The sequence below is a fragment of the Salarias fasciatus genome, chromosome 6 (genome assembly GCF_902148845.1).
Source record: "Salarias fasciatus chromosome 6, fSalaFa1.1, whole genome shotgun sequence".
NCBI classification, from domain to species: domain Eukaryota; kingdom Metazoa; phylum Chordata; class Actinopteri; order Blenniiformes; family Blenniidae; genus Salarias; species Salarias fasciatus.
This window is the reverse complement of record NC_043750.1, coordinates 22965837-22992159: the sequence shown is the minus strand read 5'-3', so window position 1 is coordinate 22992159 and position 26323 is coordinate 22965837. Positions and strand designations below refer to the sequence as shown.

General features: G+C 41.4%; 2 protein-coding genes across 2 annotated transcripts; one reads left to right on the top strand and one right to left on the bottom strand.

Moving 5' to 3' along the window:
* Positions 1-708: 708 nt before the first annotated feature.
* LOC115390489 (fibroblast growth factor-binding protein 1-like) lies at positions 709-1951 on the top strand. The gene is made up of 2 exons (XM_030094372.1): positions 709-777; positions 903-1951. Exon 2 carries the CDS (start codon positions 925-927, stop codon positions 1576-1578), a length of 654 nt encoding a protein of 217 aa, XP_029950232.1. The 5' UTR covers positions 709-777; positions 903-924; the 3' UTR covers positions 1579-1951.
* Positions 1952-13147: 11196 nt separating this feature from the next.
* On the bottom strand, positions 13148-22383 carry anxa5b (annexin A5b). The gene is made up of 13 exons (XM_030094581.1): positions 22160-22383; positions 21861-21904; positions 18017-18101; positions 17571-17665; positions 16993-17106; positions 16060-16150; positions 15610-15689; positions 15464-15514; positions 14565-14658; positions 14114-14209; positions 13943-14001; positions 13631-13753; positions 13148-13545 (listed from the first exon to the last, which is right to left on the bottom strand). Exons 2-13 carry the CDS (start codon positions 21861-21863, stop codon positions 13483-13485), a joined length of 954 nt encoding a protein of 317 aa, XP_029950441.1. The 5' UTR covers positions 21864-21904; positions 22160-22383; the 3' UTR covers positions 13148-13482.
* Between the last annotated feature and the right edge of the window lie 3940 nt (positions 22384-26323).

The following is a 26323-nucleotide window of genomic DNA, read 5'->3' as shown; positions in this document are numbered from 1 at the left end:
AATTTGCATCACCGTAATAAAAGGCATTTCCCTGTCCGGGGAACTTCACCCTGCCTGATAATAAGTCTAGACTAAAATTTAAATGTGAAATCTGTTTTTTTTTTTTTTTTTTTTTTTGGGGGGGGGGGGGGGGGGGGATGTTCCAGGTATTGTGACAAAGTAAGCACAATTGTAAGCTTTCATCTCACCTTTTTATTCTCACACTTTGTGTCCAAATGACTGCAGCCTTTCACTCTTCATGCTGTTGACATTTTAGGACACCAATGGTGCCACTGGCTTTGGTTTCTCCCCATTTTACACTTGTCTGTCAACACTAGTCAGGCATGCATAGTGGATGGGCTGATCTGACAGAGGCGCTCCTCAGCAGTGAACTCCATTCAGGACAGGTGGAGAATTTCAGTTTGCGACTGAAACGAGTTTCTGCATTTGACTCGGGTGGGGTTGAAGAAGTGATGAGGTTTATCTGTGGGAGGTTTTACTGTTTCAGTCTTTCATGTTCAGTACTCAGATCTTTGTTGGCGGCAGGAATTCAGTTTGGACATGTCAGGTCACGCAGGAACAGGAACAAAAAAAACAAAACAGGAGCCTTCCCATCAGCGACAGTACAGTAGTCAACTTTTTCTCAATGGATGGGCGCTTACCTAACACCGTGTGTGCGCGAGCGCGTGTGTGTGGCGGGATGGTGGGCGTGGGGGCAGCCTGTGTGTATGAAAGCCATGTGCCAGGACGCACGAATCCACAGCGCAGTTTTACGCACAGAAACGCGCATCAATCTCGGTAAGTTAAACTTACTTTAAGTATTTTTTCTTTTGTACTGTCAATTAAAAAATATCTTTGCTATGATTTAATCAGTTTTCATTTTTCTAAAGTTAAATTCTTCCCACCAACTCTTCTCCTTTCAGGATTTTTTTCTAATCTGACACCATGATGCTGTTGAGGTCTTTTGCGCCCTGGTTGCTGTTGGCTTTCCTGGCTCAGCAGGTCTCTTCATCCTGGACTGGACGAGGCAGCAAGAACGCGTCTTCATCACCTGGTCGACTCCCAAATGGGGTGGTGGGAAAGGGCAAGTTCACCAACAACAAGATGCTGTGCCTCTGGCACGCCGTAGACGTCTCCAACGCGACCAGGATCGAGATCGGATGTGACCCGGGCGCGTTCAACAAGAGCGGACTCTTCGCACTGCAGTGTAGCTACGTGGGGAAACCTCAGAAATGCTCCATGTACAAGTCCAACCCAGAGGCGTTCTGGAAGCGGGTGGCGCGCAGGCTCAAGAAGATCCAGGTCAAACTGTGCAAGGATGAGCGCGCGCAGGTGCAGGCTGCGTCCTGTGGACGCTCGCAGCGAGACGCGCATTTCAAGCTGGACCCCAAGAGCACCAGGATCTTCGGTCCGCCCTCGGGTTCCCACATCCCTCAGCCACGTCCAACCAGGTTCCCAGCCCCGGTTCCCACCCTGGCCAGACCCACAAACTGCACGTCCCGTGAGGAGCGGCTGAAAACGGCGGAGGAGTACTGCAGCAGCGACTGGGCCAGCGTGTGCTCCTTCTTCCTCTCCCTCCTGCAGAGCGACGGCTGCTAGGAGGGCTGCAGTGCAGACGCGACGCTTCTCGGCATCTGTACCCAGGTTGTCCCTCGATGTGGATTTTAAAAACGTGAACTCATTTCAGTCTATTCCATATGTATGCGTCAGGTGCGCGCGCTTTTCTGAATGTGGCTCAACAGAATTGGACTGAATGTAATGTTTTATTTAATTTGCGACCCAAGAGCAGTTGTGGAGACTTTTTTTTCTGTATCCAGGGTTCAGAAATAAAGAAAAGTACTCAAAATGTCGATTTAGCTACAACAATACTATTGTTTTGAAGAGTACTCAATCACAACTAAAATTATTGTTTGTAAAAAAAAAAAAAAAAAAGCTCGAGGTAAAGTTCAAAATACTTCTCAAGTATTTTGTATTTTCTTTGTCAGACGTATTAAATTGCATTATTTGTAAGGAATTTGGTTACATTAACCTGTTTAATGTATATGTTCAAATTACATTTCCCAGGTTAGGTTCCATGTTACAAATTGTACTTGATCATCAATACCAGCCAAAATTCACCCAAACTACTCCAGTGTAAGTAATTTGATATTTTCTATCCCATATGAATAATGAATAGTTTCCTCATCACATGTTGTGACAGCTGCTGCACAAATGAATGTGACTACATTTTACTTTGAATGATCCCGACATGATCAAACATCACAGGTAGTTTCTACTTTAAGATTAATTTAAGATGATTAGCACCTCAAGGCTGTTTATACATTTCTGCCTGTGAATACATTCAGATACTAAAGATACTTTCACTGAAAATAATCATCTGGATTGTCAAGTGAATTAAGTGATTTGATGAAAATCATCTGTGTTTTTCTCTCTTAGAAAATGATCCGTACCCTCCATGGTTGTTTCTTCACAAAATTGATTGTTGTGTAGATTGAACCCACATACGAGCCAGATTGCCATGGTTGTTTTTTTTTTTGCTTTTTATCATCAATCACTAAAAATAAACAAATACCACTGTATTTATGCACTGCAAATAAACATTTTCCATTTATACAATGCTGATTGTTGTCCTGTGTAATAGAATATGCTTCTATATGCAGCAGTCACCTGTAAATACATGAGATTGTTTTCATTCTGAATTAGTTGTTCAAAGGACATTTTTCTATTTGCTTGTGAAACACAATAAAAATAGCAAAAACTTTCTTCATTCCAGATTGGGTGTTGGAGGCTCACTCTGAAATATCAGCTGATATATCCAAACTAAAAGAACTTACGCCTCATATCATATATTATCCCACCTGTGAATTAAACCACAGCCCTCCCAGTTATTGTTAAAGGTTAAAGAGCCACACACACCCATGAAAGACTGTTACTCCAACAAACAAGTGGCGTCGATTGAAAGCGCCATCGAATTATGAGGCTTGTTCCTCCAGTTTCCTGCAGCAGTCTCTAATTACTTTCTCAGTGACAGCAGCCAGCTGTTTCTAAGATGTAAAGACTGCCACGATCCAAGTGTGTGTGTGTGTGTGTGTGTGTGTGTGTGTGTGTGTGTGTGTGTGTGTGTGTGTGACTAAAGAAGTGCAACCCCAGATGTGGATCTTAATGTTTTCCTGTGTGCTCTTGACCTTCGTCGCCCCTGACCCGCTCTTTATCTCCAAAGACACATAAAAAGCCAACCAGAGAGTGATTTCTCCCCTTTAACTGAACTTCGCTGTGTTTGATGGCACTGAGGGGGGTTTTCCTACAAGACTGACCCCCTTCCCAAAGCTCAAGGACACATTATTCCAGCAACACCACAGAGACAGGAGGAAGTAGTTAGAGGTCAAAGGTGACGAAGGACAGGCACAAGGAGTGGTTTAAAGAAGAGTCCTCTCTTTGTCATTGTTAGCTCATTTCTTTCACGTCAGTTGGGCTCCGACAAATCAAAAGAAGACTCAGGCTGCAGCAGGTTGATGTGTCCAACCGTGAGTTCAAAGGACTGATTTTTCAGGGAGAAGAAGCATAAACACATGCAGATGGCACTTTCATACATTATCTTTCTTTAAAAAGAAATCTAACTTAAAGAAAAGTGACTAGATCGAAGTTCAGCTTTCAATGATATAAGCCAACAAGTTGATTAATTTTCACACTCCTCGTGTTGGTTAACATATGACAGAAATATTAACAAACAGTATGGAATCTTTATGTTTGTCTCCAAAAATAAGACAAATCCCCTCAAGGAAACGAGTTTTATGTCTCCACGGCTTCCTGGTGCTGTGACATTCTCCCCCACTTCATTCTCACAGTGACTCCCACATGTAAATTCCAATGAAATGTTAGATTATTGGACATGTGCTGAGATGTTTGGTTACTTTTGGCTTCACTCTCGTTCTCACGTTAGGTTTGTTTCTACCTGCTGCGAATGAGTCATTACATAAAAAGTATCGTAAAGTGGAGGAGTGAATTTTCTTCATCATAGTAATGAATGAGTGTTGAGTGACGATGCGGAGGCACCAAAAATATCAGCTACTATACACCATAGCTTGGGATGCCACAAAGTAAGTTACAAACTGTAAAAGAAGATAATAATTTTCAGGTGTAAAGGAGAAAAGTTTAAGGTCAGTGCTCATCTTGACTCCATGTCGCTCTGGACATTAAAGCGCAACTCCGGTTTTTTGACACCTGGACCTTATTTATAGGTGTGTGCATGCTCATATACTCACTCAGATAAACATTGTGCAGCTCGGAGTCCTTCAGAAGTTATTTAGATCCAACTGATTTAGCCGCACTTAGCGGGGGCCACGGCAATGGAGCTTCAGCACAGGACATAATCTCTGCAAAATCGCTCTTTTCGGCTATATTTTTTCATCCATCACCAGTGTTATCATAAAGTCAGCTCATCTACCCTCTTCAGGTGGGTCAGCTGACAGTTTTCGCAAACTTAGCCACAATTAGCTCGGATGGGAACGTTGGAGCTCCTCTCCCCTCTCTCCTGAGTCAGCCTCGGCTGTCACGGCGCCTGGGTGCCTGACTTCCAGGGGCCGAGTTGGGGCCGATTGGGTAAACGGCCCGGAGCTGCTTCACGGAGGCGACGGGAGAGCTCCAGCAGCCGCGGCCTGCTTCACGCACCTCCGTGGTTATGCAGCGGGTTCCCGCGCACTCCGTGGCCGGCACAGAACACGTCTCCGCCCGGGAGTGGAGATCCGGAGCTGCCGTGCCGCGGCTTGCTCCATGGAGGCGCGTGAAGCAGGCCGCGGATTCCAGGGGCCGAGTTGGGGCTGATTGGGTAAACGGCCCGGAGCTGCTCCATGGAGGCTGACGGGAGAGCTCTGGATCTCTGCTCCCGGGCGGAGACGCGCTCCGTGCCGGCAGTGTCAGAGAAGACCGAAGCGCAGCAAATCCCATCAGAGCAGAGCTTTGAGCATCCAACCCTGGGGCGCTCCTGGAAGTCTCTCTTCACCGAGAGTCTCTGGAGGTCTCCAAGCCGGGCGAGAAGCGCTGTGCGTGGGCCGCGGGGCGGCTGACGGGAGAGGCTCCAGCATCTGAGTTAATTGTGGCTAAGTTAGCACGGTGTCAGAGAAGAGCTAAGCACAGCAGATCCCATCAGAGCAGAGCAGAGCAGAGCTTTGAGGATCCAACCCCGGACAGAAAGGCAACCCGGGGCCGCCAAGGGGCCCCCTGCCCGGCACGGCTCCCAGCACCACCGCCTTTTCGGACGGTTCCCCCGACCCAGCGGCCTAGCCTCCAGGTCCGGCTCCGCAGGCAGGCAACCGGAAACACTCGCCGGTCACCCCTTGCCGTCTGACCGTCTTCAGGTGGGTCAGCTGACCCACCTGAAGACGGTAGACGAGCTGACTTTATGCAGCCTCCCGGCAAGTCAGATGCCCGGGCGCCGTGACAGCCAGGCTGACTCAAAGTGCTTCTCTGCTGAGGAGAGGAGCTGCAACATTCCCATCAGAGCTAATTGTGGCTAAGTTAGGGAAAACTGTCAGCTGACCCACCTGAAGAGGGTACATGAGCTGACTTTATGATAACACTGGCGATGGATGAAGAAATATAGCTGAAATGAGTGATTTTGCAGAGATGTTGTCCCGCGCTAAAGCTCCATTGCCGTGGCCCCCGCTAAGTACGGCTAAATCAGTTGGATCTAAATAACTTCTGGAAGACTCCGAGCTGCACGATGTTTGTCTGAGTGAGTAATATTAGCATGCACATACCTATAAATAAGGTCCAGGTGTCAAAAAACCGGAGTTGCCCTTTAAATCAAGCCAGAAATCTGGGTGTAGCTCTGAACTCACACCTCCAATTCAACAACCACAATGAGACAATAAGATGTTCTCCCCTAAAAGGCTTCTGAAATGTTTTCCAGAAGCATCTTATTATATTGCATTTTTTTTCTTTTCTTGTTATTCTATTGGGGCAACATCTGGTTTGACTGAAATGTTTACTAGAAAACACATGTTTTTCTTTCTTTTGCAGGCCATAAAGGACAAATAAATGCTTGATTGCAATGGGTGAATATGAATGAAGTAAACTTTCTTATCCATGGAACCTTCTTTTGACCAATGAAAGTTCAGATTATTTTTATTACACGATATATTTTTAAAGCAACACTACGGAAACTTTCAGTTTTCGTTGATTTTGGCAGCGCCAGTGGACAAAAGCGATAGTGTTTTGCCTGAACGAATACTACAGTTCCCATGAGGACCAGTGCGTGGCGTCAAAAAATGCTGCTCCCGGTGGCATGCAGTCGGACTGAACTCGCCTACATTTGTTTCCAGTGGCTGTATGAAGGATGGATAACGACGAGGTAACGAATCTAATGATGGCTAAACAATGTTATATCATGATGTGACACATGCCATAAAGCAGTCCTCACATTTGGAGTTTTTTTGTGTGCAGGGTTCCTACCACCCTCCTCACAGTTGCTTAGTCCAAATGAAAGCAATACTGACACCCTCCGGCTGTGACAGAGGGATCATTCAACTAATTGTAAGTCGATGTATCATCACAAAAGATATTAAAATGTTTTATTAAGGTTGAAAAGTTCCTTAGTGTCGCTTTAATGCTGAAGTCATTAGTGGCCAATTAAGATCTTTTTTTCTATAAAAGTCTCTGAGAATGACTGTGCTGTATTTGGTGTTATATAAATAAAGCTGGATTGAATTGAAAAAGTGGACCAGTGTTTCCAGCATCTAGCAGGAACAGTTCAAAATGGTTAGTTTGGGAAAGTCTTTTTGATTATATCAACACTCTTTCACAGCCATCATGTCTCACATTGGGTACAATAACAACACTGACACAAAATATGAAGAAAACCCAGACAGTCAATCAAGGACAGACAGTCACATAAAGTGGGTGTAAGAAGGAGAAGGAGGGAATGTCGATGATAAGGCCTGGCAAGCTTTGAAACTGATTGTACTCTGAAATTTGATGAGATTGTTGCTTCTTTGGCTGTGACGGATTTTTAACCACGCTATGATTCGCTTACTTAGTTGGTAAAAAAAACAAGCACAGAACTTGGAACGTTACCATCCAATGTCTGACATTGAAATTGTAACTCTTGAACACACTGAAGATGGTCTGCATGTGTCACTACACGACGTGTAGTGATCAGAGCTCTCTTCTGACGGATGGAAGGATAGCTGCTTGTGACGGCTCTATTCAGGATATGGGGGATTTCTTTTTTTTTTGTTTTTTATACTCTCATTTCAAGTATCTGTTTTGTTGTTCAAGGTGACAATTTGCTGCCATTCAAAATACCTTTGAGGCTGTGTGCGTGAAAGTCCAGTACATTTAATCACTGCTACCAGGTGTCCTGCACATCCTGCTCGGTCAGTGGTATTGGGGCCTTAAGTTAGATTTTGAGTGTGGATTACAAAACAGTACCTTAAACCAACAGTGTGATTTAGTCTTCACATTGGGTCATTTTACTCATTATAGGCTGGTTAGTACATTTGTGAATTGCGCCACAGCCCTCCGCTCATTGCTGCCATGCTCTCAAGATAAAGGGCCACACTTCCCATGAAAGACTCTTTCTCAAACACACGAGTTTGCCTGATCGAAAGCGGCATTGAATTATGAGGCTTGTTCCTCCAGTTTCCTGCAGCAGTCTCTAATTACTTTCTCAGTGACAGCAGCCAGCTGTTCCTGCATAGGAAGATGTAAAGACTTCCACGATCCAAGTGTGTGTGTCTGCACAAGTGCAAGCCCAGATGTGGCTCTTAATGCTTTCCTGTGCGCTCTTGACCTTCATCACCTCTGACCTGCTCTTTGTCTCCAAAGACAGTTAAAAAGTCACAGCCACAGAGTGATTGAGTTTGTCTCACGGTTCACGTGTTATCTCTCATGTTTTTGTGAGATTCTAAACTCTATCCCTCACTTGAGGCTCCTCAATTTGCCCTCCTCGTGTTTGATTGCCGTTCCCCACCCAGACGTCTTCCACCTGTGTCTGAGTGTGTGATTGTCGTCACCCGTTGCCTCTGGTACATGATGTGCTCTTCTGCTGGGTTCTGTTAGTGTGTCTGTGTCTCCACGTGTTCTTCAGTCTGTCTTCTCCCAAGCTATCGGTTTGCTGTGTATGATGGCACAGAGGGGGATTTCCTCCATGACTGACTGCCTCCTTGGGACTCAAGGACACATTCCAACACCAGGACAGAGTCCAGGCGGGAGAAGGGAGGAGGAAGCTGTAGAAATGTGTCAAGCTCAACTCGATGAAACTTTACTAATTGAATTGCTGAAGTGTCTTGATTCCTTGCTAAAGAGGACTGACACAAAGAACAGAGACAATACAAGAGTCTTTGTCACTTACAGTTTGAGTCACTGACCAGGTCAAATCAATATCAGGATCACTTCAAAAGTGCCTTTATTTCAAATTATTCTCATCTGAAGTACAAACAAGGAGATTACTGATAAGCTGTAACCCGATGTATTCTGACTCTGTGTTAAGCTAGAGAAGGTCGTATGTGTGAACGTTTTTCAGTATGTTTGAAACTGCTGGAGATCGATGAGACTGAGAAACAGTCATGTTTGGTGGCCTTGAAATCTATTTTGCATCTGTTCAAATATATTGTCCAGAATTTTGCTGTGGAGTTGGTGGTCATGTGTGTGAATGTCGCCTTGGGTTGGGCCTTTCTTTGCGCTTGGAGAGGAATGCAATGGTGTCGTAGGTCTCACTAAACTGGCGCTCTCTCACTCAATCGTGTCATGAAACTCCTTCGATGTACTCAGACTCAGTTGAGAGAAGCAGCTATCAAATCTAAGTGTAATTTCACTTGTGCAGCTTGCTACAGATGTGGTGTCCGAGCTCTGACCAGTACACTTTATTGTCATCCAGTCAAAGTATGTGAAAATGCCGATGTTGCTGAGTGCCTCGTAGATGGCCCAAGTGTTTCTAACTGGCAAACTGACTGGTGAAAGTTAGTCACGCCACTTATTTTACGCTGCAGATGACCCTGGCAGCTCACGATGGTCACTGTGTGACTGGAAAAGAGTTCGCTCTATCTGTACAGTATAGTTGGACTCTTGGAGCAGATTAAATGCTGCAGAATTACAAACTGCACACTGAAGCAAGTGAATTTATTATAAACATAAGTTCACAGTGCAAGGACATGATAAAGTTCAGGAGTGTCGGGTCTCTTATAACTGAAGAAGCAAGGCAGCAAGAATTATTGCGTTTCCAGACTGTCTTGTGCACCACCCACCTTGTAGGTTCTTATAGAAATGTGAATTAGTTGTGTGACTCTTTAATAACAGCAGGTCTTTTTGGTATTTGTAAAGCCTCTGAATACCACACACGAGGAACACTGCCAAGACAAACACCCAAACTTTTGCAAATTCCTGGAAAGACATACGTAAGGGAATGAAGCCCAAGGCAGTTTTATTATTTACGATAACCATGATTGCATCTGATTCATATTTAAGTATGTGTCCTTGTGTGTGTCTTCTTGCAGGCACAATGACAGACGCCTGTCTTGTCTTGTTTCCCTCTGACAGGTTGCGCCCAAAACAAACCCCTGTTACAACATCCTTTGACTCCACAACCGAAAACATACAAACGACTTCCAAGAAAACATGACCTTTAATGTTATGTAATAATCTCAGTCTCCTTCTGAGGTAAAGCTACACATAAAGACAAAGAATCGTGTTTCCACAAGCATCCTGCTGGCCAGTAGAACAGGTGCAAACAAGCTTGATGCTTTGTTGTTTTCAAAACTGACGCTCCTGTCCGTGGGAATTTGGTGTTGAAGAGCAGAGAAAGTAAACGGTAGGGTGTTGAGGAACTGTGGCATTGCATGGCAAAATCAGAAATGGCAGAAATAGATGAATGGGTTTAAGGTAGAAGCAGGATTATATCTGCTGTGAGACACTTGTTTGCAATGGTGATAGACAAGAAGTCAGTTGAGGTCCTTCAGGAAGCTCTGTGGATCACAACGTTTGCAGATGATGTTGTAATCTGTGGTAAAAGGTGGAAAACAACCTGAAGAGGAGGCAAAGATACATAAGGGTAACCTCAGTGTAGAGATGTGGCAGAAAACATACAGTATATGTGGATGAGAGTGAAGCAGGTGAACAAATGAAGACACCAAGAGACATGGAGAACATGCATGCTTTAATAGGCTAGAGAACAACTTATTCACACCAGTGCATGTAGAAGTTTGTAAAATGAAAAGAAATGGGAAAAGCTGAAAAACTTAGAGGCACAAAGACAATCAAATAAATCAATTTTTACATTCGGGAAATGGTCACAACACTCAGCATGTCATTTTTGTAATATGAAATGAAGTCCAAGTATGAATTCTTATATTCTGTTAAAGTCAGAGGTCTAAAAAGGCTTCCAAGTGTTTGTGAAGACATCTCCCTTAGAATGAATGTCTATTGTCCCAATCTTAGAACTTCAGTCAGAATGACAATAATTGTTATAGTTCTTCATGGACTAAACCCATGAAGGACTACAAGAGAGAACATAACAAAACATGAAGCAATATAAGGAACAATGAGGGAATCAAAAATAAAGAAAGCACACAAAGAAAACAGAAACCATGAAGACCCACAACAGGACAGATGATAAAACAGGACAAAAAAGGAGAAAACTCGATTTTTCCCAGAGTTATCTGGCTACTGAACATCAATCTAATTGACTGATGTGTAAAGGTATTTTGCTGTCTTTTCCCAAAACTATATATTTTTTTCCCATGTAAAAGCTTGCTTCACTGTAACGCTCTTTTTTGTAGTGTTTTGTTTTTGTCATCATCCACATTGTCGGTCCTGGGCAGTCGTTACTGGAAGATTTGTGAACTTGAGCATGAACATGCCAGAAGGTCTCAGAGCCTCGACCTGTGTGGTGAAGCAGAAGAGGGGCTGCGTGCCAGAGGAGAAAAATAAATCCATGAAAACACAACTCAACGCTCCACTAAATACTCAAGATCTGTGTCCCCACCCACACACTTCCACACCCAAAAAGCATGCAGGGCAGCGAAAGGTGGGAGGAGTTGGAGGTATTGTTCTTCCTGTGGCTCGAGGTGGTCCGACGCCCACGCCCTGCTGTCTCGATCCTGTTATTGGCTCCCCGAACCATCAAAGAGAAACCGCTTCCCAGAAGAGAATAACAGAACTTAATGTGACGAGACCTGAGGTGACCCCCCCTCCTTAACCCCCTGACACTCACACATCCACTGAATGGCAAAGAGAGAAATGTTTTCTTTGAAATCGTGAAACTTCTGAGACTGACAGGAAGCTGTTTGGATGTCAATTATGAAGGTCAAAATACAAGGTCACAGCGAGCGACCACCCAGCGCCTCCGAGACAATGAAAGCAGACAGCATGACCGTGACAGTTGTAACCTTTTTGCGAGGCCTCCTCACTGCTCAGCAATCCTTATTAAACCTGTTGTTGACAGCAGGGAAAAGACCAGCTCAACCAGAGTACACAAATGGGTTCATATATCAGTTTTGTATCTTTATTGCACACATTATTTGGGTGTAAATACTTCTGAAGGTTTTGCAAACTTTGAGTTCAGTGTAAAAGCAGAACTAGAATTTTGTTAAAATGGAAATTTTCACAAAACTATTATTGTTTTAGCATCTGAAACCTGTGATTTGCTGATCCGGAAGGGAGAATAAATGGGAGGAAAGTACATTTCTGTCTGATATGCTGTGAAACAGTGGTCACAAATAAATAAACATACTTTCTTTCTTTATTTGACTCCTTTGGCCTTGAAATCATAATATTTATTAATGGATGACTTCAACAGTTAGTCTGCATCGCAGCAGTAATTGTTGTAATACAACAATTACTACAATAAAAAACAACCGCTGTAGAGAAACAACAGGTTGTCTATGCTCTGTTGGAATTTTTTACGGCTGATTTTCTTTTTATTTTGATTTCGCTGAAATGTTTTCAGTCTTAAACATAGGATCTAGTGGAAAATTGTAGTGCTGTCAGTTTTAATCGCGATTAATCCATTGAGGCCTGCCAATTGGGTCAAAGAAAAGAACTAGAGGATAATAGTGTTTTTCCTGACATTGGGACTGATTTATGAGGATTAGATTCTTCATTGTGATTAATCTCCAACTTTAAAAAAGTTAATTGTTGACAATTCTCCATGAATTAATCACGATTAATTGCGATCAATGCGATTAAATTGCGATCAATGCGATTAAAACTGACAACACTAGAAAATTGGTTACTTGCTGATTAGAGAATGTAAAAATAAGTAGCAGAGCTGGGTTTTTCTCCAAAAAGGTAGCTTTACCATTAGTTTACTTTTTTAAGGTCTTTTTTGACTTTGTTGTCTTAATCCCCTCAGAAAAATTTTCTTTCTTTTTTCAATTTTTATGCTTTATTTATTTATTTTTCTAACTATTAATGTGCGAGGGCAGAGCCCATCCGGTACAGTTTGCCAGTCTATTACAGGGCCAAGGAGCTGGGATTAATTCTGGCAGTATTTAGCTCTTTTTATTTCTAACCTTCTTATTTGTATTTTTTAAAAATATCTTAATCCAGTATAATTTCAATTATTTCACTTATTTTATGTTTACACCTTTTCCTTGTGTTCCTGAATAAATTGAAAAAAAAAAAAAGCACCAGATAAATAAATGGACTTACCATGTAACTTAGTATCAAAAGCAATAGTTATTTTCATGAATGAAGGTTTTATTTTTCTTTTTTCATTTTCACTTTGATTTCCATCTATCTTCTATATTATCCAACACAGGGTCCGTGCATGATAATCCACACCTGCACAGGGAGAACATGCAAACTGCCCGTACTCCAAATGACAGTGCTAACCTCTCCACCATGCAGCAAGACAACTTTACATCCAACTAAACATTGTTACACCAATGCTGTCAAATGGCCGGCGTTTCAGTGACGTGACTTTGTTTTTTGTAATAAGGAATTAGTTTTTTCTTAAACTAGTATGAAAATGTTTGCTAAAGCTGAAATTTCTAGGAGTAGTTAAAAGAAATACAATATTTCCTTTTGAGGAACAGTGATTGTCCTCAAGACCTCAACTTGAAACAAGTCAGCTGATTTTTTTTTTTTTTTTTATTAAAACTGCTCTGTCGCCCTCTTGTGGCCTCAATGTAGATGTGACAAAAATGTAATGAAAGACAGAAAACAATCACTGTTGAACTTCATCAATTGAAACATTTATTATTGTACATATTGGTTCAGCCTTACAATGTGCAAACAAAACAAATATTGTGGAATGACACTTCAGTATCATAACTGAATAACAAAGCAATGTTTTTAATGGAGATTAGTGGACCAAAAGCTGCATAGATGTGGACAAAATGTTAGCTACCTTTCAAAGACAATTTTCTTTTTTAATCATCTTGTCTCTCTCTCTCTTTCTTTCTCTCATGCAAATAAGTTTTTTCTTTCCCAAAACTTTGTGTTAGCTTGTTATGGTCCGCGAAGAGAGGAGGCACTTTTGGTGTGGTTCCTGTTGGTAAACGTTGGTTACGCGTCGTCTCCACCGCAGAGCAGCAGTAAAGCTTTACGGTAGTCTCCGCCGGTGTCGCCCTGTGACAAAAACACAGTGGGTGACAATGTTTTTAACTGGATGTTTGACGATTATTATTGACAATATTGACTGATCAAACAATACCTTGATCATTGAATGCAGAGAGCAGGCAAACAGTCTTCTAAAGTCGGCTCTGATGTCCAGAAGGTCAACCTCGCTACGGGACACCATCACTCTGATCAAGGTGTTGTCGTCAGTGCCTGCACCCTGAAACAAAAACATCATGTCAATAAAGGGAAATATGCACAGTAAATACCGGTATATACTAATATTGATATGCATTTCACTGGTATTCTCTTTTGAGTCACGGATGCTCGCGCGTTTATTAAATTAAAGATATATTCACGTCACAGTGATATGTTTAATCTCAACGATTTCAAATACTTGTCGTCTCACCTTCATGGCGTAGTAGAGGGTCTCAGCAAAATAGGCTGGAACGCTCCTGGCACACTTCACTACAATGAAAAAGACAGGCAGCAATTTTTTTTTCAAAGTTTATTAAAAAATAAAAAAAGAAGGAAACAGCAGTTTCTGGATCAACAGGAAGAAATGATGGAGCAATCTTACCAACAGCCAGAAGCAGGTCTCTCAGAGGTCCAGAAGTTTCTCTCTTGATGCTTTCCTCCATTTCATATCCAGACAGCTTCATGTAAGCATCAAATACTGAAACACACAAGTTCAGATTTAGTTTGACACATCGACTCTCACGTGTTTGTTACGTTCACCGATGCAAAAACGCATCTGAAGACTGGATAAATACTATAAACACAGAAGGAGCCATGCTTCAATACTGCTTTAACCCTTTAATATCAAGCCAATGTTTTAGCTATAGCAATTTTTTTTAGCTATAGCTAAAAAAATAATAATTTTGGGAGTAGACACTCACTTTTTCATGTTCTGGCATTAAAATGAATATCTGCAACTTTCCCTGGTTATTCTACAGTTTATGTTCTCCTACTGAAAAGAAGCTGTGCTCATATCTATGGCCCGAGGAGGAAACTGTCGTCGTCGTTCAAACCTTTTCGAAGATGCTCAGCGCTGCGGTTTCCCAGGATGGTAACAAATGTTTGTTCATCAGTGCCAAACTTCTGCTCTCCTGCTTTAAAGAGAACCTACAGCCACAAAAATACAAGATATTATCAAGTCTAATCAAGTGGTTGCAAAAACAACAACAACAAAACGTAAACTTCAAGTTTCTGTCTTTGTGATCAGGCTCGGGAGATATTGGGAATAAATCTGTGATTTGAAAAAAATATTTTATGTGAAGCATCCTGCTGTTTTGTTTCTGTTCTATGAATTGCTAAGAAAAAATGTTTTTTTAATTAAATATTCAGTACATTTTAATGATACATTCTCTGGATTGTTTATCATATACATTCTCATAGTTACTCACTTACTTCAGCTATACGTATTGTTAATTTTTTACATAAGTTATGCCCCTGTGTGAGACTGCAGTGAATGAAGGTTTAAATAAAAAGTATAATGTTTAAATAAAAATGATGAAGCGACAAAGTACAGTAGAAAAATTGGAAAACAAGGTGTTTCATTCCTGAAACAAACCCTGAGGATTACAATTTCTCCAAAAAAAAAAAACACTTCTGAAAACCATAAAAACCTTTGCTTATGTGGTCACTGATCCAGCTTTTTCCTCATATCAACCAAATCATGCTGCTGTGTGCCTTGTTACTGACGAAAACACACAATCCACTATCAGATGAGACCAGAACAGGGACTTCAGGGAGAAAGCTTCTTCAATCACAGGTCATAGAGTTCAAGGAGAAATCGTCACAGTAGTTTCACTTTTTGCCCACTAGAGGGAGCCCTTACATCACCAGAGACTATCTGAACACATGTGACAGTCACACCCCAAAACAAGACAAAGACACCATTGATGCAGAGGAATATTTACTCACTCACCTGAGCATCGCTCTCAATCTTATCATGCTGAACTCCCGTCTGCCTGTTGGCCTGAAACACAGGAATAGTCCTCAATGAGGAGAGGAGACAAGGAGAGAGGAGACAAGGAGAGAGGAGACAAGGAGAGAGGAGGGGACCCTGTTTACCTGAAGCAGAATCACCAGAAGCCTCTTGAAGTGACCTGAAGTGTCACCAGACACGTCCTCCTCCAGGTTGTCATCGTACTCTGAGGAAAGTGTACACACACACAGCACTCGTTTGGTTTGATTGAAAGAAGAAAAACAAACATGGACGCATGAGATTATAGTGAATAAGTGGCTTTTATCTTTTCATTAAAACTTACTATGACTTCATATATTCCAGCAGGACCCCAACTGTATTTCACTCATTTCGTTGCTTTTATTTATATTATACAAAATTGTTCTTTTCTCCAAGGTTACTTGACCGCTCTCTGTGTAAATGTTTGAATTGTAGGGAATCAATCAACCAGTTTTAAGAATGCAGCAACTAAACCCTGCAGATCGATGTCTTTAAATGTCAGTAAAAATCGACAGCAAATGCTAGTGTAGAGCTGATCTGTGTGTGGAGATACTGACCCTGTCTGTAAGCAGCGATGATGTCCTTCACCTGAGCAGGTGTCCTGGAGGCCAGGATCTCCACCAGCACCTTCTCATCAGTTCCTGCTCCCTGCAGGTACAAATGTCCCAACAAGTCACATCGCAAGTCGCTTTCAGCTGCTTTCACTACTAAAACCTGTTTGTCTGTATAGAAATTGCCGGTGGTTAAGGATGCCTTCTGAACTTCAGACACTGACTGCAAAGTCATGAGCGAGCTGGAAAGTGAGGTGTTATAGAAAAAAGAAGCAGTAACAAAGACATGTAAATATCGATGAAACTGGCTGTAGCATTTTCATGTATGTGTCTTTTCCTCTCCAGAGGTGTGGTTAATAACGATGCCAAACCACACAGACTGGCATCCTGCCTCAAAGTCCTGCAACAACACAGCACATCTACTTTCTGTAGCTGAAAACTGTCACTTCTTTCAAATCTAATTTAAACTTTACCACTAGTGTGTGTTTTTTTTATTGCCATGCCACATTTAATGAATATTATTGAAAAAGACAGTATATCACATCTGACTTCATGTGTCTCTGAAAATTATTGTGATGGCATATTGACTATTTTGTAGAACATAAAAAACCTGGAAGCCAATAAAAAAAAAATATGAGTAAGAACACAGTAAAATTATCATGTAAATGTACATGTTTCCATACAGAGCCGTGATGCTCCTGCACATTACAATTAAACTGCAAAAAACTTATTTCTTTAATAGAGGAATCAAAGGTTTGATCTTCATATTAGTCTATCTGATTTGTCAGTAAGCGGTCTTTTAAACCTGATGAGCTCCTCTCCCAAACATAATCTCACATCAGATTACAATTTCAGCATAAAACTACCATGAAACTGACTAGTTAACTGAAAAGTTAACCATGGAGCGTTTCTTTCTTAATGAGAGTGGGCAGGTCGTACCTTGATGGCATTGCGGAGTGAAGTCACATCGTAGGCGAGGGGAGGCGTCATCAGAGCCACGATCAGCGTCTCAAATTTGCCGCCCAGCTCTCCTTTCAGGTCGCTCACCAGATCCTGACACAAAGATAAAGCACAGCCCTTTGATTAGATGTGAAATGGCAATTTACTCTGTCTGGACATCAGGCTGAAGCTGTGACACTGTCTGTGATCACCGGGTTCAAAAGTATTTATAAGCAGCCACTTCTTCGTTTTTTTCAGTTTGCAGTCTGAATATTTTGTCTTTAATTCAATTCAGTTCAGTTTTACTGATATTGTATCAGTAACATCACACTTTTACAGAGATCAATCCAACTATTGTGCATGAAAAAGTAAAGGTCAAAAGAGAGGGGCTAAATTTACTTTTTTCATGAAGAAACGACTGCAGAGCCAGGCTCAGAGATGGGGGGACTTTTTGTTCCGTTTGTGGTTAAGAGGACAGGAAGAGAGAAAAACATAGACCAGAGCCAGAGAGAAAGTGGTCTGGAGCTCTGACGGTGTGTGAGACGGTGAACTATCGACTGTTAAAGAAGCAGTCGCACCTTTCCAAACAGAGTTTTGTAGGTGGTTTTGATCTCCTGCCTCTGGGCGTTGCTTCGAGCTGTCAGCAGCTGCAAGATGGCGTCCTCGTCAGTCCCTATGGCAACAGAAACCATGGTCACCCAGTTTGTTTTCACTGTTTTCCACGTGATCCACCTAGAATGAGCACGCACTGTGGGCAGCTCCTTGATTACATCAATTTAACCCACAAAATTACAGCCTCCGATCGAGGTCAACAAGCGTGACGCATCGCCTGCTTCACATGTGTGTGACTCACCGCCGTCTGGGTGGAGCGCCGCTCAGACGGCAGGGATTACTACTGTAAACTGTTCAAAGAGGAAGTCCTGACAAAAATCTTTCTCCCATTGGCCTATTAGAGTTGTAGTAGCAGGCGGCACGCCTCAGACGTATCAGATGACACTGCGGCGATAACAGATATGCGACTTACCCAACCCCTTCATGGCCTTGTGCAGGGCCTCCGCATCTGCACTGGCGTTGAAGTTTCCATTGGGTTTAACGGTTCCCCTGCTGGCCTGGAAGAGGTAAACAGAAGGATCATCCTTTTGTTGTGAGTGCTTCTCCTCCTGGGAATCTGACTCCTGGATGCGAACATCCTGTAAATACTTCTTCCATATTCTGCATATACATAAATACGTCTAAATGTTCCTCCAACAGCAGATAATAACAAACAAAGTCCATAACATCAATTTACAGGTAACTCCTCTGCAGACATAATAATTATATATGCACGAAGATGAAGGTTTTCTGTGTCACAGTCACTGCTTTCATGGTAGAATCTCATGAATAAGTAACGGCCGTATATTCAGGACACAGATGTAAACTGTGTCAAACTCCGTTTCTGTATGATACTGTAAGCTGCATTGATTTAACTGTTTTCTAAAATGTACGGAGGAAGAAGTTCATCTGTGTGTTGTTTGTGGTTTCTTAAGTTGCGTCGATGAAGGAATGTCACAGGACATTCAATCGGTTCTCATCATTTGTTTCATGCATACCTGACTATAACATCTCAGATTACATTTGGCCATAATGTCTATGAAAGAACACTTTCAGCTTAATATAGAACTTAGCATTAAATGTATAAATGTGTATAAATCTGTGTATCTTTGATATGTTGTGTGACGAGCAGCAGTAAACATGATCTGCCTTTTTCTGCTTCATTTTGTCAGTACATGGTGATCTACTGAGTTTTGTTAACACACTGTGTAACAGACCAAATCTCAAAATATGTGCGTAACCTTGTCAGGTGCTGTCTGGCTTTCCGTGATTTCAAGTTTTATACTTGGATAATCAGGACAAGATGTACCAGACGTTCCTCTGGTTGTTTCATAACCTCAGTTTCCCAATTCATTTCTTCATTAAGACACAAAACATATTGTATTAATCTTTTCCTGATCAAAATCTGATTTCATAAACAACTAAAAAGACTTGGATTAAAAGAAAGAAAAAGAAACAAAGACTCAGTGTGAAAACTGGGTTAATGTGTTATTAGGTGCAGAAGCAATCAATCAAAATGGCAGACTAATCTATACTTAAGACAGTAGGAATGTGATAACAGTGGACAAACATTCACTAACTTCCATATTGATTTTAATAAAACTGGTCATTGCTTTCACAATGAACCCCTTGTTCCAGACACGCCCTGCACACTGTCAAACAGTAAACAGCTCCTCAGATGAGAGAAGAAAGATGTTTGGAAAAGGAAAACCACTGGAATGTTTCTGGAATTCTGACCCTGAAAACCTTGAACGTGAAGAAAAGAAAGGTAGGGCGTGGGAACGGCAGAACATCCATTCACCTGTTCACACCAACAGTCATCCCCACGAGCTGACCACATTCGAATCATAGTGTGCAGATCGAGCAACAAGGAATGTTTAACAGCGACACAATGCGGCTCGTTTCCACTGGAATGTTTGAAATCAGCTCGGCATCGACGGCGAGTCGTGAGCAGAGCGCTCAGAGCGAGCTCAGACATGACCTGGAGATCCAGGCACAGCTGAGGACAGGCATGCCGACCCCCTGCATATCAGCAGGGTCGGCTGCGGCCATCTTTACAAGGTCAACACGACTGTGGTCGCCATGGGTATGATAAACAGTCAGCGTGGTCGAACTCAAAAAGAGGGAAGCATCACATCATATAACCATAAAACACAGTTCATCATCAACTGCTGACTGACTGACACTTCTGTGGAGATCCATTATTCATTTTCATCAGTCTCATGAGGCAGTGATTCAACACGCTGCATCATACACTGCCAATCAGTCAATACATGTTTCCACATGATTTCCCTTCATGAACTAAAGAAATGTCTGTCTCTCTCTCTATCTATCTATCTATCTATCTATCTATCTATCTATCTATCTATCTGTATCATCTGAATAAACACATTACTGACAGAATTTGGCATTTTCCTAACTTTTTGATTTCTGTGTTTTTGAACAGCGCCCCACTGAAAAAACTGAGCCTTTAATGATAGAAAACATATTTTTTTGTCTTCTTGTCTGTGTATGTTTGACCACAACAAATTGTTTAACATTAATTTGACTCACAGTTGTCATGTCATGTGAAAGTAACGTCATGTTCATATTGTTCTAATGCTGCTTGCCCTGCATAACAAAACACCTCAATCTTCTGCTGTTACTTGTCTGTTTTTTTTCTTAAATATGTGTGAAAATTATGCTTTTTGCACTACAACCTACCTGTTAGATTGGCAATAATAAACTCTGATACTGAGAGGGCAGGTGACCATTAAAGTCTTAATTTATATGCATGATTATTCTATTTCCTTGAGGTTTGCTGTCTTTTTCCACATATTTATGATTTATGTTCAAATTGTTCAAATGCTGCTTGTCCCACGCGATTTCTGACCATAAAAGCAACTGAAAATAGTGAATCTTCTCCTTTCAATGTCTACCTTTCTAGCACATATTTGGAACTATATTTCATCTTTTTAATTGAAAAATAAAAGAAATCTGAATCTTTTATCCCTAATATTGAAATTTCCCCCCTAAAAAAACCCTTCTGAATTCATTTGTCAACATTTTTTGAGGTGGAGTCTTGCTTCGAAACACACTTAGTCACATTAATTACAGCACAACATTCAGCTAACTCCATATAATAATAATATTCTTTATTCAGGTGCAACACTGTTCAATAATCCAAATGAAATATTTGATGACAAATGCATTAAAATCACCATCGCTACAGGTTCAAAGTTGAAACTGAAGATCTATTGGCACTCTTAATTTACACTTAAACAGCAAAAAGGGGCAGAGACAAGGCGTCGACAAGACGTGTTGCCCTGAGCAAAGGTGATCTGCTTCACTGATGTGTTTACTGTTTGGACAATGAAGGACACACACAGTACTTTAATCCCTTTTGTAACGGAGACCTATGAATACATAGATATTACCAGACAGAGCCTCAGCTGATGTCCCCAGGCTGGACCGTCAATAAAATGTACATTCACATCTGATTCTTATCAGAACTGTGATCCTGCTATTTGAATGGTTCCAAACCTAACTCCACCCAGTTTAGGAGAAAGACCACATTTCCCCTTTAAGAGAGGAGGAGCGCTGGCTTTAAACCGCAGCCTCGACGTGGAAATGTGTGTGTGTGTGTGTGTGTGTGTGTGTGTGTGTGCGTGAGAGAGAGAGAGAGAGAGAGAGAGAGAGAGAGAGAGAGAGAGAGAGAGAGAGAGAGAGAGAGAGAGAGAGAGAGAGAGAGACCCACCCGGATGGAACAGAGCCCACATGAGTCATACAACAAACTTTTAAACTTCCCCAAATGAATCTTCTTTACAGGCAAACACACGCGCGCGCGCACACACACACACACACGCACGCACACACACTTTCGAAATTTTCATTTTCTTTTGTAAAGGCACAACACGTCTGTCTTGTTACAACATCGTTGTAGAGCCAAAGAATGAGTAACAGACTGAGTAACACTGCATTTCCTGCAGTGAACTCTTAATATCCGCTCTGATCTCACTTTTCATCATTTACAGATAATAAAAATCCAAAATGAAAGCGTAGAAGGACAGTGAATGAGAAAAGCCTTCAGTGCACAGGAGATACAACCAGAGGATTATATAATGTTAGATGAAGTGGGCGTCAACTCAGAGTTCAGAGAGTAAATACCAATGAGTCACACATTTGCATAAATAACGGATTTTTCCAGACTTTCCTGAACTTAAACATAAAATCTGTTTAATATAAACGATCCAGTGTTACCTGATAGTTGGACATCTGGAGAAATGAAAGTGACTCACCATTTTGACGGGTTTGGATGGAGTCTCAAGAGAGAGAAACAGATCTGTGTGAAACAAACAAAATGTTATCCGGAAGCAGGAGAAGACAAAGCAAACTTTTTTTTTCCCTGATGGTGGCAAACATTTCTACTATTTTGCTTTATCTTACTCTTATCTTCAGTCTTGTCTAAAGTTCCCTGCTCTTCCTGCTCTCTTGTTACTTTTAGCTGTCAAACGGTGCGGGACCAGATGTTCAGTCCTCAGGTGGAGGCGCGCGCTGTCTCCACCTCACCTGCCGGGGAGGAAGAGGAGGAACTTACCGCTGCTGAGCGGAGAGGAGAGGAGAGCAGACCAGGGAGAGCCGGCTGACAGGGAGCTGAAGAGCACAAGAAGGACGGAAAGTACAAATCCGCTCGGAAAAAGTCCTCGGTGCGCGCGTGAGGGCGCGCGCCCTGACCACACCCCGGTGCGCAACAGCCGAGGCTCTGCCCCGCCGCGCTCCCTGTGAACGCTGGGAAATGATGTCCGTCCCCTTTCCCTTAAAGCAGGACCTTTATCATCATTATTTTATAGATTCATCTTTTTCCTCGGATCAGAGGAGACACAGGTTTGATCTGTTCAGCTTTCAGTTAAATGTGTAAAAATGCTCCTTCCTCTTCGATCAAAACCTTCCTGATTGGTGTTTCTTGTTTTGTTTTGAAGAACTAATTAGAAGCAAAATATTGACTTTACAATTAAGAGGAGACCCACACATCCGGTTCAGCTACAACAACAGTTTCACTCAGTCTTGGTCTGTATTTCTGGATTGCAGACATTGTTCCAGCATTTCATTTGTTTTTAATTGACAGACGCTGGGAGATCTGTTGATCTTTCTTTCTTCTTATTCCTTTTCTTCTTCTTTCTCTCTTAAAGAACAGGTGTATAGGATTGATTATCACTCGGATCAGTGCCCCCCAGTTGTCCCTCTCATGGTTTTCATTGGCTTTAAGTGAAGTCAGTCATGGTTTACTTTCCTCCATCTTTGTATTATAAAAAATAATTGACATCAAACTTCAAAATTTCCAGACCAGGAGTGAAAAAGGTCCAGTGTTGTAGTCCTCGCTGCAGTTTCGTCCTACCTGTTACCTTCAGGCATCCATCCATCTTCTATACCTGCTTCTTCCTGTGCTAATAATGGCTACATTAGGATACACCCCACATACACACACATTAAACCAGAGGGAGACCAGTTAACCTCACACCCATGTCTTTAGACAGTGGGAGGAAACCTGAGGACTTGAAGGAAACACTTGCATGCACAGGGATCGGATACATGAACCAGTGATCATGTTGCTGTGTTGAGAATGGTAACCACCGTACAGCCTGCCTCCATCCTTATATCACAAAAAGGAACCAAACTCAAAATTTCCACATCAGAAGTCTGGTTCTGTAAAAGGTTTCTTCATGTTTAAAGGGACTTCGCCATTTCACTGCTTCTTCAAGTGGATTTGCTGGATTTCTGTCTGTAAAAGTATCTTGAGATTATTAGTGTTATACAAAAAAGTGAAATTAATTACAAAGAAAACTGATTCGTGCAGCAAGAACTTGATTGAAATAAGGAAGATTTTACATTATGTGGTGCCAAACAAAATGTTCTTGTTCGTACCACTTTACCTGCTCTCAGTTGTGATGAATACTGTAGGTTAGTAATTGTACTGAAGGAACAGATGTTGAAGAGGGAAACATAGCCAGGTAGATAAATCCCAGCTATTAATAATGTTGACAGTGGGAGATATGTACCATGGTAACAAAGATAAACAACTAATTTAGCTAACATAAAAGAAAAATTAACAATTAACTCCTTCCCTGCATGAATCTGTGATGGCTATAAAACACACTAAAACCCCATAAATTCTCTGATGTCTTATCTGGCCGACATATGGCGATGGACATGGAAGCGCTTTCCTCAGCAGATTGATATTTTGCTTCTTATGCAGATTTAATTTAGCCAATATAAAGTATTAATTAATTTGAAAAGGATTTTTTTTTAATAATATTACAGGTATTTTTGACATGTGCATTTGCCTTTGTCCAAATTCTTTCACAATCAAGAGACTTTTTCTACAAATGGATTGGATGGACTCTTTCTAGAAATGGATTTTTAAGTGTTGAGCTCAGCAGACATGTTCCATGTTTTTTGTTTGCATGTTTCTTTCAATGAACCATTGAGTGAAGGCAATCTCATGTTGCAGGGTGTGTTGAGAATCCTGCAAAATTAATGGAACAGGGGCCAGAGCATTATAGTTCCTCTATTTGTTTGCCTGTGCTGCTTGGTGCTGTAAATGAAACCCCAACTGAAAAGACACTATAGCACTTTTCCACTTTTCTGAACTGGGAGAGCAGAAAAGACAGACATCCAATGCATTAATAATCTTTTGAAATTGATTAGTGCTGCTTTAAATGTCAGGGACATGAAGTATGAAGGGGTGTCTGGTACATCATGTTGAATTAACATACTTAAAGCACATGAAACTGGAAATTTCATACATATCAATGTCTAAATCAGAGACTCTCGTGGCTTAAATGCACTCACATTATCTAATTACAGTATTTCAGTTTTTTTTATTTGAGACTTTTCGTCTGGCATATGTCACGACACTTCAGAAGTTTTATTGACTTAATCTGTTGTATTTTACCTGCTGTTTGGAACTGTGTTTCAGTACGTGCATCAGTTGTGAGAATTTCATCTGAGCATTGCAAAGTTTTCACAACTGGCTTGGTGTGGATTCGGATTGCACCTGATAACCTGTACACAAGGGAAGCCTCAAGGCAGTGAGCAGAAAATACTTCCAAGTTTAGGCACACATAATCCAATGTTGAAGAATTTGAACAGGCTGTGAAAATAGCGATGCGTGACTGGCTGGCCGTAAAGCTGCATAGAAAATTGATAGATGAAGTGATTAATAGGATACAGTATGTGACAGATTTTACAGATTTTTGATTATAGTTGTTAGATTTTTGTATGAAGCATGTTAGTGAACTGTGAAACTCTCTGGACTCAGGAGTTTGCATGTTCTTGGTCTTTTTCAGCTGGGATTGACTTCACACTGACTCCAGGTGAATGTTCTTTCTCTTTTTTAATTAAAAGTGTTGATTATCAGTCAGTCCAACAAAACATTGTCATTTGGAGAAGATACATTTGACCTTTTGGAGGAAGATTTGTTATTTATTGATAAAGAGTGTAGAGGTCACGATCACATGGCGCTGACTGGTATGACGGAGTGAGTTCTTTCCTTGTTTTGCTGGGAATGCCATTGTTTGGGTCAATGGTTCTCGAAGCTGTTACAATGGATAAAGTGAGTTTAGAAAATGGGTGAAAAGTTAAAAAAAATGCAATTACTAAACTGCATTTGACATCTATTCAAGTGCCAAACTATGACTCTGAGTTATTGTGAAGCATAATCATGTTTAAAATAAAATACAATAAAAAAAGTGATTACTTTACACTAGTGAATAAATGAGAAAAAAATATGGAAGATCCCAGGATTTAATAAAACAATACAAACATCGCAAATATTATCACTGACAAATTTTACTCATTAAAGATGAAATAGTATAAAAGTCTATATTTCATTTGAATCAATGTGTTCCATTTGTCAAATCCTAAACCTTTTCATTGTTTTCTTCTACTTTGGCATGTTGGGAATTTTCATGCCATGCCACCGAATTGAATCACCAAGTTAACTGGAGAGCAAGGCATCAATTTGAATAGAAACTAATCACAGAGCGAGACAGTGTGTCCTCGGTCAAACATGCAATGTTGTGTGTGTGTGTGTGTGTGTGTGTGTGTGTGTGTGTGTGTGTGTGTGTGTGTGTGTGTGTGTGTCTGTGTGTTGCTTGTGTTGCCTCGTCATTGTGGTAAAAACCCCCATTCATTTGAAAATGTACACGTGTATCACTGCACAATACAGCTTGAACACAAACTTAGAATTTATGACAAAGACAGATTTAGTCTTAACATTTATTCATGCAACTTGCAACTTGTGAGCTGCTTGTTAAGGACAGTTGAAGACTGCTGCAGAGAATCTGCTTTCCAGGAATGTAACAACACGCAGAATCTTCATTGCAGATCTTTTTCTTTGTCTTTTTTTACTTTGCAAGGAGTTATTAATACTCAACAGTTTTTTTCACTACACAATATTTTGCAACAACTCCGTAAATTCCACACATTATAATGATGTTCGACAAAGTGTGCTTGAGGAATAGAGGTACACATCAGTCCATGAAAGGGCTTTCATGATGTAAATGTGAGAAAAGTCGTCCACCAGACCACCAGATTTTCCCTGCAGCTGTTTGCCTCCATTGAAGCCCTCTGGCATGCAAATCAAGATATCAACTAACAGACTCACACACTGGTTAACTGAGGGACTGGTTTTGAACATCGTCAGTCACAGTCACTTCCTGCGTCTGTAGTGATGTGATTCTTGAAGTAGAAAGCAGAGCAG

Excerpts from the sequence above, each read along its gene's own strand:
- anxa5b (XM_030094581.1), bottom strand. Across the intron at positions 16,151-16,992 it reads CACTCCGCAATGCCATCAAG|GGAGCAGGAACTGATGAGAA; the intron begins GTACGACCTGCC and ends TTGTACCTGCAG. Across the intron at positions 14,210-14,564 it reads CGCTGAGCATCTTCGAAAAG|TATTTGATGCTTACATGAAG; the intron begins GTTTGAACGACG and ends TGTGTGTTTCAG.
- LOC115390489 (XM_030094372.1), top strand. The coding sequence starts at position 925 with ATGATGCTGTTGAGGTCTTTTGCGCCCTGGTTGCTGTTGGCTTTCCTG.